At 36.5% G+C, this 12,479-nt stretch overlaps 1 protein-coding gene across 2 annotated transcripts in view; it reads left to right on the top strand.

The window, feature by feature from the left end:
• Positions 1-12,479, top strand: part of STIM2 (stromal interaction molecule 2) — a 59,459-nt gene that overhangs the window by 22,869 nt on the left and 24,111 nt on the right. For both annotated transcript variants that reach the window (XM_085223346.1, XM_085223347.1), the window contains exon 2: positions 9,638-9,768. In XM_085223346.1, the coding sequence (XP_085079472.1) occupies positions 9,638-9,768 (131 nt within the window). The remainder of the gene's footprint in view (positions 1-9,637; positions 9,769-12,479) is intronic.

Genomic DNA, 12,479 nt, shown 5'->3' with positions numbered 1-12,479 from the left:
ACAGTGTTAAAGATCTTCCTACTTGCTTGTGCTTTCCCTTGAGTTCTCTGTAAATACCTGTCTGGCTGTTTCTTCTCTTCAGGAAATTCTTTTGTTATGAAATCAACAATTTAAAATGAAAGCCTCCAATCCCTGGTGCTGTGTAGACAGGTGTCAGTTTGCTGGCTTTGGGACAGATCCTATTGTGTATGTTTAGATCTTGCATTTTGAAATCTTCCTGCGTATTCTGGTTCTTATGTTTTGGAAAGTGGTCAAAACAATTAGCTTGAATGAAGGAATACATAGAGTTCCGTGTTGTGTTATGTGCAGCCACGCATCAGTTTGTTGCAGGTGACTACATATGTGACTTCATCTCAACTTGACGGTTGTTATCTGCAACAAGTGTTCTAGGGCACGGCCTTGTCCTGTGCATCCCAGTAGTGAGGGTTTAAGATACGGGATAACAGTTTCTCTCAGCAGTGTAGAATTGTTCCATTACATTCATTCTGTTTTTCTGTTTATTGCTCACCTGCTGTGTTGCCGGCTGAGTTCAGCTGTATGAGAGGTTTAGAAGCTGTGCAGTTCTGCCTGCTTATGCTTTGGTTTCTCCTCTGCAGTTGTGAGTCTTTCATGCTGAATTAGTTCCCTGAGCCTTTCTGCAGCATGGTTGCACAAATGTGCTTTTGTTGGTACAAGGAAGAGAGCAGTACAGGGCAGGGAGGTGGGGGTGCAAACAGTTTGGAATCGTTTTTGCACTGTGCTTTGGCTTATTCTTTGGAGCTTATGTGGAATGATTGCATTAGCTCTTTGCTTCCTGGATGTGTTTGTGCTGTTGGGGAACAGCTGATGGAGAAGTAGCACTTAGCAATGTGTGTTGTTCAGGCAAACCTAGAGAATTCAGGAGTTTCACATGTTACTATTTTGTATGGCTTCTCAATATTTTTCTGGAGGTGTAAGCCTACTGTTTCAAATTTATATTGAAGATGTGCATCTGTTTTTGAAGTGAAAAACTTTTTTTTTTTTTTTTTTTTGCTAGAATGTACCTTTTAACAATCAGTTTGACTACATTATGCAGCTTATTTTGAGGCTTGAAGGTCTTGGGGTGATCCAAGTTTCCTGTTTTGTTTTCTTTTTACATGTGTAGTGTTTGGCATCTGCTCAGTGTATTAGAGCTGGTTTCTTTTTTAATGCCTGCTTTAACATATGAGGGATAAGCGTTGGCCAACTATGTCCTTCTGCAGACCCAAGAATACATTTACCAAAACCCTGTCAGCCAAAATATATGTAAGATATGTACATCTGTGGTTTATTCTGACACTCTCATAACTGCATGTGTTAAGTTTGAGCAGCAGCACAATGATGTTTTATTATTGACATGTATGTGAATATCCTCCCCCACACACACATTCTAAAACCTTAACAAATGAAATGAGGGGGCCTGTTTTAATCTTTTCTGCATCAAATAAACCATCAAGGTGAACTGGGATAACAGCCCAGTTTATCGCTTGGTAGAATTTGTCATAAGAAAAATATTAGGCAGTGTATTAGCAGAAGCAAAACTGCCAGTTATGCGGTGTGGTTGTACAATCTGGAGTTGGATGTGTGTGCTAACTGCAGAGCTTTTTATGCAAGCTTCTGGAATTAAATAGTCCTTTACTAGCTAGCAGTGTGCACTACTAAATCTTCACCGAGGCTAATGGAACTACTTAGAGAAGTTGATATTTGTACATGCTCAAAATTCAGTGCTGGAATTGTTTAATTATGACCTTATCAATTAAAGGAAATGAATCTACAGTCAGCATCTTTGGATTTATGAAAGTATAAACATGGCATAGGCTAATAAATTTAATGCTCAAATACTAGAATTCTAACAGATTGCTTGCAATGAAAAAAAGGTGCCTCCATTTTAGGGGCTTATTATAATATTACATTTTGATAGTTTAGGTTTCAGTTGCACAATTCTGATATGCTCTTTTAAAGTATAAATACATTCTGACAACATGCTGTTACAGGAACTGTGAGGGATTTGATGATACTACAGATGCAGCTCACAGAGGATTAAATTTGATTCCTTGGTTAGAACAGTTAATAATATATGTACTAGATCGGATGGTGTAAAAGACCTGAAGTAATTCAGTAATGTCAGCAATGTCATGCTTATGTGACTGATTCATGGATATAGGATATGATTATGAATCACATGTGAAAAGAAATTTAAGTGTAATTATTCTGGTTTTGCTTAGATATAAGTTTATGTATAATTTTAAATGAAAATGATGACTAAAAACAGTCCTCTAATTTATAATTTTAGAATGCTTAATTCTAATGGCCTAAATGTGAAATGGTTTGGGTCTTAGAAGGTTTGTTTTTTTTAAAGTTTTTGAACGACATCTCTTAACTCTCGTCTTTTACGTAATTTTGAATAAAAAAGGTTTAGCAGGATGGGAATCCTTTTCAGGTGATTTTGCTCTCTCATTTTCATTCTATGGTTTAAACTACACTTTCAACATAAAAAGTTGGAACTACTTAATGAGTGATGCCACAGCAATGAGATTGTTCTATTCTGCAGATCACTGTCCTCTACTGAGAAATGTAGTGGCCCATGCTCTGCTTAACTCATGAACTGTATCCTAATACAGATTGGTACATTGAGTACTGACTGCAAGCTTTCACTAGAAGGCTAAAGATCAGGCTGTGAGATTAATTCATAGCAGAGGTGTTAAAAAGTATGCAATTCGAAGCAAGATGATGAAGTTTAATACAGAATTTTGCAGATACCAAGAAGTTTGCAGATACCATGTGAGCATACTTTTAGGCAGTTGCAGGTCATCCTTAAATCTGATTTCTTGGCCAAATTTATAAAGTGGCTTAAATGCTGTGCTATTCTTGTTTTATTTTTTTTATTTTTGCTTAGAGTTGACAGATTTTTGTGTGCATTCACATAAATGATCAAGCATAAAGTACATTTATTTCTAACTTCCCACCCTTAGAAAAGGAGGAAGTTGTTACAGCAGGAGAAATTAACTAGTTAGACCTAAAACATGTAGAAAGCTTAGCTAACCATTATGTACTTAGATACGTTATGCACTAACAGTCATTTAGTTAATATGAATATGCACCTGTACTCTGTGTAATCAGCTTAATTGGTATTCTGTTGATACGTGGACTTGATTACTAAATTCATAGTCCTACTTTTGTAACTGTGGGTTCTAAAAGTAAGTAATACAAGGCAAACAGCAACTGTCGAGTCGTTTTGTTTGAGTTAAGGTTTGTTTCTCTTGCAGATCTGCTTATGAATGTCCATCATTTTTGAACCTATGTGAATTTGTTGTTTTCTTGAATATATTCTAATTTCAGATGTTAGTGATGACAGTAAAAAGTATATCATACATTTTAAAAGGTGTTAAATAGTGTGTATCTGAACTTGAAACAATTAAATTTCTATCTTTGTTCTTGTATATGATGAAGTTTACTAAAGTGAGATATACCTCTCTATATTGCTAAGAGGAGATTAGACATTTGTCTTTTTTTCTTTTACTGTTCACATATGTAGGAAATATTGTTTATAGATCAGGTTGGAAGGAGAAAAAAGGGAGAATTGTCATTAACTGGCTTAGGATACATCTCCATCTCCTCATGTTGTACTGCTTTGTTGGGGCTAGCAGCAGTTCCTCTTTGAAGTCAGTTGTCTTTGAACATTTTATACACCTGTGGTCCAGCTTCTTCTCCCCCTGTGCGGGGGAAGGTTACAAGAGAGATGGAGGAGTCACAAATCCATCTTCTTGACTTTTGTATCATCACAGAGAAGTACTGTAATTTGCTAATTAACTTACAATCTAAGTGAAATTTTTATACTGATACTTAGTTTTTGTTAGAACAATCCATAACATGAGTAATGTATTCAGAACTCTATATGATAGCTTCCCTTTTCAACAGGCGTTGTTGGAAGATTTGCTTCTGTGTCTGTAAAAAGAAAATTAGATTTGACATGAAGTTTAATTCTCTTGAATTCCTTTCGTATCTTTTCGTTTGAATAAACAGTTATTGCCAGAAAGTTCTTAAATTGCAAGATCCTTTTTGTCTTAGCAGGTGATCAAAAATGAACCATGTCTGCCCTGCTGTTTTTATCACAGCTTTTGTTCTGGTTCCTAATTTTCATTGTGCTACTGGGGGGGGGGGGGGCGGGGAGGGGGGAAGATTATTCAAATTCACAATTACTTTTTGGTGATGTGGTGAAAGCAGAAGTTGATGGTGATTTGTTAGGAAAATAAAACCCAGATCTGTCTTCATTAAATTTCTACATGTTTTAACGAAGTCAACGATTATATACTAAAGATAATGAAATAGCAGAATAAATGGATGCTTCCCAGCAGTGGCAAAAACAGATATGAAACTGATACAAAGATCAGTTGTATACAAACTGAAGGGATGTTGATTTATCTTAAGGTTGTTTAAGATGTCCTTTCTTGTCAAATGAAGGTTATTTAGTTGATTTTAAGAATTATGGCAGCTCTTTCAGAGCAGAACTGCAAATCACATCTCCCAGCCTCCTCTTGTGTTATTAATTACTAGTATTATACTTTATGCGTATAATATTAAATAATTATACTTTATACATATATTTAGAAACAGTATTTCCAGTTCCAGCGTTTGCAGACAAATTTCATTTTTTAAGATTTCATCTGTTGTATAAGTTAATAGAAACAATTGAAGAAATTATCTGAACTTCTAATATGTAGTGGCAGAAAAGCCTAGTGTGGAGCTTTGCAGAGCTTAAAAATTCTTCAAAGACAGCAGGATGTTCTTGTCTTTTCTCCTTCCCCACTGTACCCCTTCCCCTTTTCCTGCTGTCATTAGTATTATTGCATGTTGCTTTTCAGAAAGCTCATTTAAGTAACATGAATGTTTTGATTAGAAGATAAATGTATTCTGTACTCTTTTGTCAGAATTGTCTGTTGTTTTAACATTTTTAGTGGAAAGATATGCTGCAATGATGAACTTTTTTTTTTCCTCATCATTTAAATGAATGTCACAAATAACATTGTCAAGTTAACTGTTATCCTGCTCAACCTACTTGTCGTATGGAGGAGTTTAATTATTAAGAGTAGGAGTGATTTGCTTTGGGAGTTGTTAATTGAAAGATTAAATGAAGCTCAATCTGAGTATCTCTCTTCAAGCATTTGAAGATTTTAATGACACCTTATGTAAGGATTTAAGATAGAAGCTGAATGTTTGTTGCTTTTATTGTAAGTAGCTGTTTAAAATGTGGTGGTATTTGTGAAAACAGTTGCTTTCAAGGCACTGGTAATCTCGTGTATTGGTCAGATTTGTACCCTTGTCTTTAAAAATTGTTGTTCTCTGTTGTTTTTCCTGAATTGAAGAAAATGCAGTGTATCAAAGTACAGTGTAAAACTAAATCGCAAAGAAATGTAAGCTGTAGGGAAATAGAAATGGTAGTGAGAGGAAGATGCATTTGGTGGAGAGGTGGCAGGGAGTGTTGTGGCCACCTGCTTTGACTCTGAAAAATGCAGAGAAATCCCACTTCTGTCATCACAGCTTGTTGAAGTACAGTTATTTTGAGCTTGGAGTATGTGCTTAAGAAGCTGATGTTATAGTGTAGTCCTTGCCTTTTGTGTGAGGCTTCCCTTTATCCCAGATGGCCTTAGTAATGGAGAACCATAAAGCTAGCAGAGCAGGACATGTTCCTTAATGTATCAGAAAAAGGCAGCCATGGAAACATTGTAGGCTTCTGTAGGACTATTCTATGTTAGTGTAAGGAAAAAATAAGTACTGTTCCCTCTAGGTGAGTGCTGAACAAACATGGTGTGTTGTAACCAATTTGTCCAAGTAATTCCCAACAACAAGCTCTTTGAGCAAACTAATTCGGAAATTTCTAGGCATGCACCTGATTTCAGGTACTCTTGAAAATCATTAAGATTTTTTGTGTTCCTTTACTCTTAAGGAAGTGCCTTGAGCCACTGAGAAGCTTTTAGGGTGCTTTTGAGACTAGATCAAAACTGCAAGCATCTGACAAGAGTCCCTGTGACTTCTTGGTCTCTATTACAGCCCTGATGCTCTGGAATCCATGTGCAAAGTGGGGGTAATAACTGCAGGGCTGCCTGCCTGTTGGTGTCTTCATCTCCATTCTGCAGTTTGTTATGCTGCCAACAGTTTGGGGAGAAGTAAATGCAGGGTAGATGACAGGCTGCGTTGTGATCTTACACCCTTTTGCTTTGGAGCCATGTGTATTCCTAAAATAAATTTCATGGGCTTTGCTGACACGAACGCTTAAAGATATGGGTGTAATTAATTTTCCTTACCGACTTGTGTTGACAGTGTCACTGTAAGCTGAAGTCCTGTTACTGTCAGGAAGTGGGATGGAAAAGCTGTGATGCTACAGCTCAGAACTTCAGCTAGAAGTTTCTCATGTAGCTCCTCTTAAAAGGGAGAGGGAGAACCAAGTGCTAATTTCCCCTTATTTGTAAGAACAGACAGCTTCCTGTGAACTGGATTGGATCTCTCTGAACTCAGAGTTCCTTCTCAGACTGCCTCCCACAAGAGCAGTTAGTAACAGTGGTGAGGACTGCTGTTTCCTGCCCTGTCAGGGCTAGGAGGCAACCTCTGACTTGCTCAAGACAGGATTAAGGTTTACTCCTGAAGCTTCTGTCAAGTTTGTTGAGCCATTAATTACACGCTTAATATTTCAGTGACAAATTCCCTCCTTACCATGAACATAATGTCTGAAATTTCTACACTTCTGACCTATGTTGAAGGCATGTCCTCACAATGTGGTGTGCCTGTGTGCCTCTTGTCTTCCTCACTTGAACATCACCTTTTGCTTTTCATTGATTTCTGTTGCTTTATGCATTAAAGATCAAATTTAAGTTAGCGGGTACACTCACTGAATGAATGCTTGATACTGTCTTTGTACTCCTTCCTGTGATAATGATTTTGAACTCAAGTGTTTGTGACAGCATGTCAGCCTAGGACATTCATAGTAGTCCAGACCTAAAAATTAGGTTTGTCCTTTAAGTGTAATAGAGGGTTTTGAATCTCAGAACACCATTGTGTGGAGTGGATTCCAAGTGAGAAATGAATTAACAAATAGTCTTTTCACTTGTTGCTGCTGGGCTTTTTATTTTTGGTGCTTGCTGTATTGTGAGGCTTTTTCTCATGTCTTTCATCCTAATTGGCTGAATTAAAGTTTCTAATAATAACAGGATTTGAATTGCTTCTGCTTTACCAGTGAGGCAAAATACTGTATTTTAGAACCTTTTTTGGATTTGGTTAGGGTTCTGTAGGTATTCTTATGAGTAGTTGTGGGTTTCTAAATTTATTTGTGTTTTTTGAAGTTGCTCTCTGCAGAGAGGGTTGGAAATTGTTAGTCTGGTAATGTTGCTTTTAACTTGATTGCATCAAAATAAACTTGGAGGTAAATCTGGATTCTGTTTAGGGTGGATTATTTTTTTTGTTGCACTTGATGTGTTCCTGTTGTATATTTCTCAGACCAAAAAGCAGCAACTGGAATTCTGCCTTTGAGAGAGATCAAGTGTTCCTGGGACCAGAGCATGGGACATTTGAAGCATAAGTAGCAGCCTGTTTACTTCTGTGAAGAGCTATAGCTTATTCAAGTGCCTTCATGTTTAAATAAGCAAAAAAGGTTTGGCTGGATATAAAGAAAAGTTCTTCACTTGTGTGGTTGGTTAAACAGTAGAACTAGCTTCTTGGAGGGGTGGCTGGTGCCACATGCCCCTCAGTATTCAAGAGGCATTTGGGTAATGCCTTCACAAATGTGCTTTAACTTCTGGTTAGCACTAAAATGGTCAAGCAGTTGATATCAATTTTTTGATGGCCCCTTCCAACTGAACTGTATTTATAAGTACTCTGTTTAGGAAACTGACCAACCTCAGTGTGAGAAGGTGTAGTCTGAGAAGGCTTGTGATCTGAAAAACTGGCCTTTCAGCTGAAGAAATCGGAAATGCAGTTGAGTGCATGCTTACAAACTGCTAACTATTTATCTGATATTTTATACTATATAAGAATTAGGACTATGTACAAGTTAAACAAGTTAAAACTGTCTTTTCACGTAAAAAAAACCAAAAACTTGAAGTGTCACTTCTTTCAAGTTGCATTCCAAAGCTGAAAATTGTGATGGGTCTGGTTTAATATTTAGTTACTTTTTTTTTTACAGCTATTTCATGCATCTCTGAGATTTCTTTTTATTTTGTAATAGTGTGGATATATTGTTTTTTTTTAGTTGAAATGTGAACACAGATGGAACTGTCAATTTCTCTGTAATGAAACTTGCATATAAAGTAAGAATGCTTTCGTCTCATGTCTGTCTGTAGTAGGATTAGCCCTGCTAATGTGTCTGAGATCTCAGTTATGACTTGTTTGCCAGCTTTGTACTTCAACTTTGTAGCTTTATGCAAGTAGAGTCTTCTGGGTGTTTCTTAATAGTTGTTATTTTTTAATGTATAACAGACACAAAAGCAGAATCATGCCAGTTTAATTGGTGTTAAGATTTTTTTCTATGTAAACCCTAGATCTTATTAATTTGCATATGTTTCATTCATGTTGCATATAAATGAACCTTTAATATCTTTTCGCACAACATGAAAGCTTAGTCTTCTGGTAGGTAGTAGAAGAAGCAAAAGATAATCATGCCTCCTCCAATTGTATTTTTATTGGTGTGGGTTAAGCAGAGTGTGCCTACCTGTAGTTTATTGGAACTGTGCCTTTTAATAATGACAGTATAGTGGGAAATAATGCTGAACCAAAAAAAATCATTTCTTATTCTTCTGCATCTCTTATCATTTAGTTCTGAATGCATCAGAACTAGTTAAACTAGTTACTAACTAATGAAAAGGTCTGTGAAAGGTAAATCTTTAATGATGGGTTGATTTTTACACATTGTAGAATTGAGCAGCATTTGTCATGTCATGTAGAAGATGAACAACAGATACCTAATTCGACATAGGTGGAAGCAAAGCCATCAGATGTGCGCAAATCATGAGGCTTCTGTAATAATTATGGATGAAAAGATGCTATTTTTGACCTGGAACCCTGCTCTGCGGTGACATTGCTGTTTTTGATCAGCGTGTACAGGGTTATGAGATATCAAATATTTTTGTCAGTTTTATTTTCTTTTTGGTGTGCTTTCTTCACTTGCAATCTGTGTGTATTTTGCTTGTGTATACTGCCTACAGTATTACTGCAGTTTAGCTATCATTCCTTTGTTATTTGCTTATGAAGCTGTGATTGCAGGACATGACAACTTATTCTTGCTCCCATCCTACTCCACTTCGTTTTTGCCAGGCTTTCTGAAAGGAGGTTGGAAATGAGACAGTGGCTTTCTTTGGTGCTGCAGTGATAGATCACGCAGAGTAATTGACAGATAGAAGCAGAGGTAGTTACAGGGTGGGGGATGGGATTGCAGGAGTCTAACTATCCCAGCCTCTTCTGTGAGGCCGGTTAAAAAGAGGATGTCTTTCTTTTCATTTTTTGGTAAAAATTTGCCATCTATCTATAATCTGAAGGCTAAGTGCAGTCAAATACGTATGCACATACAAAAACTCACATTCTGTGTCTTGCTTGGAATCATCATATTCTAGAGAGGCAGTAACTAATATTTTCTGTTGTGTTTTTCCCCTTTTAGATCCCTGCAGTTCTCTCAGCCCACCGTGCTTTACTGAGGAGGACCGGTTCAGCCTGGAAGCTCTTCGCATGATCCATAAGCAAATGGATGATGACAAAGATGGTGGAATTGAAGTAGATGAAAGTGATGAGGTGAGAGGATAGAAAGCCCTCACTTGTGCATACCTGCAAGGTCTATCCTTTTCTCCGTGTTTTACATAGCTGCTCTGATGTTCCAGAACTCGAGTAGTTGTTCCTTTTTTAAAATTTGGCCCTTTTTTATCGCCAAATCTGGAAGGTAAATCTGGTTTCTGGAGGTGTCAGAAATGAAATATGTTAGTCCATTGTTCTAGCCTAAAAGAAAAATTTTCAAGGCTCACACATTTTTGTGATTTGTGTTAAGAGGCAGGCCTTAGTTTGGCTTGCAGTTAGGGTAAGAGTTGATTTGAACTGCCAACTTTTATTTCAGTTTCTTAAGATTTTTTCTCAGGGTATTGCTGGTCTTTCCTGCTTACCTCTGATCTCTTTCAGACACTTCTTGCTGTAAAACAATACCTATTAAGGACGCTGTAGAACAGTCTTTTGTTGTCATGTTTTATATGTTGTTTATGGGCAAGTAGTAAGAAACTTCTGCTGTAGGTTAACGGTCCTATTATATCCTGTCAACTAATGAAGATTTGTTATTTGGACCTGCCTTAAGCATGGTTGCTTATGGTTGTGCTTGAATGAGTTTGGTAGGCATTCTTCTGCTGACTCTGAAAGAGGTCTTGCTTTCGTACTTATTTAACTTGACCATCTGGATCTGAGATTTACTGGGGAGGAATGAAGATAAATCCGTGTAGTTTCATTGTTCTTGCTTCTGTTTTCTGGTAGGAGAAAGGGAAGGGAATGAAGATGTCCCCTAAAAATGAGAAGGTATTACCATATGGTTTTAAGTTGAGTGGGAAAAGTCTGATTTCTCATCTCTTATTTTATAACTCCGTAGGGCAGATTGTTCTCACTGAATGAAATAAGTTGTGAATTATGTTGAAGTTTATTATGATTCTCTTCTGTATGGTCGTGAAAACTGATAGTGATGCTCGATAGGAGTTTTCTGAAGGAATACTATACAATGGGGAAAATGATCCCAAGTAAAATAATATACTTAAGGAAGTAACTTTGAGGAAAAAATTTCACCCTGTACTTTAAAGTATGCCATGGCAACAGTTGAGCAATGAAAACATTCTGTAACATTAGGGCTAAACTGCTTGTCATGATGTTCAGGATATGGACAATCCAGCATGTGAACTGAAATTCTGTTGGTTGTGAGATTTCAGGACTGTATGATTCTCTAGACTTGCACTGCATTTGTTATTCATGAAAGTTAAAAGAAAATGTTGAAATACTTACGCATTGGAAACTTTCTATTGGCTTTCTATTAGCATTCAAAAAGCTTGCCCTTGTTTCCAGTGAACTTCATCTTTATTTCCGAACTTAAGTTTCTTCCTGAGCAGTTCTTGAAGACATGCTGTTATAAGTCACGTGTAAGATTACTGAAACTGTATGTTCAAAATACTCATTGTGCATAAATTAAGATAGCTGAAATGTAACCCTTTCTCTGCCACTTCATTTTTTTAAAAATATTGAAGTATTTAATAACAAAAGGTTTTTTCTTCATTTACTTTCCTGAAATAGTGTGTATTTGCACAGATGTACTTTTTTCCAAGATATTAATTTCAGGTTTGCTTATATATACAGGTTTTGCTATATACAAATATTAACAAGTTAGTGGATTTCCTACTGTTCTGTGCTGCATGGTTTTTGTTTACAACAAGACTCCTGGAAGAGCATCGTATTGATATTCACCATGTTTTTTATTTGGCAGGAAAAATACAACAAAGCACATTAAATTTCTGCTGAACTTACACAGTGTTATGATTACAAGTATATATTTACACAAAGGAAGGAAGTTCTTGTAAATAAGTTATTTTGAGAGAGGAAAGGTAACAAGAGGTAAAGCTGTTAAAGTATTTTAGCTATTTCAATTTGCTAATTCAGTTGAGAACTCCTAACAGTAACTCCTGGCATCTTTTTCTAAAGTTTCTCATGTCCCCTTTTTGCTGTAATTTTTTTTCCTGTAAAATAGCAGTCTCTCATAAAACCATTTTCCATAAATTTCTCTAGAAAGTAAGAAAACTTGTACTTTTTAAAGAAACTTTATTTCCTCAAAAACTGACTGTAACTAAGGGCCTTTTGGAAGCTGAAAAAAGCTTGTAGTTAACTTGGGTGTCATTCATGTGGGGAACTTGATTTAAACTTCATCTAATTTTTATTCCATGGGATTTATCAGATAACCTCGGTAAATGTCTTATGCATTTTGGTGGCTAAGAAGGATAGAGGGGATCTAGTTAGTGTGGACTGGCTAGATTTTTTTCCCCTTTAGTCTTTATTTGTTAGGTATGTTAGACTACTTGTATAACCTAAGACTTTTAAAGATAGAAAAACTAAAGGAAAAAAAGATGATTTGGATTACAGATTATGCTTTACTGTCTAGTTATCCTCTGGAGTGGGATATCAGCATGAAAACCAAAGGATGATACAGTAGACAGTGGGGAAAAAGAAGGATGGAGAAAGTCTGTATTTATTGTTAGGGTAGGTGAATATGAATTTATCAATTCTGAATTCTGCTACTAATATTTTATTATTTATGTCCAAAACGTTGCAGTTGTTTACGTTGGTTTAAATATGTAGGCTGTTGAAGGGTAACTAAAAGGGAGGACGTTACTGATGGAGATTTTAGTCATCTGCAGTGGGAGGCTGTCTGCTTCAGGAAGCATCTGTTACACAATGCGTATACTGCCTGTTTTAGAGGTGAGGCTCAAGCA

This window comes from Meleagris gallopavo, chromosome 4, assembly GCF_905368555.1.
Source record: "Meleagris gallopavo chromosome 4, MGAL_WU_HG_1.1, whole genome shotgun sequence".
In the NCBI taxonomy this organism is placed as follows: Eukaryota; Metazoa; Chordata; class Aves; order Galliformes; family Phasianidae; genus Meleagris; species Meleagris gallopavo.
Note: the sequence above shows the minus strand (reverse complement) of the source record. Positions and strands in the feature narration are given on the sequence as shown.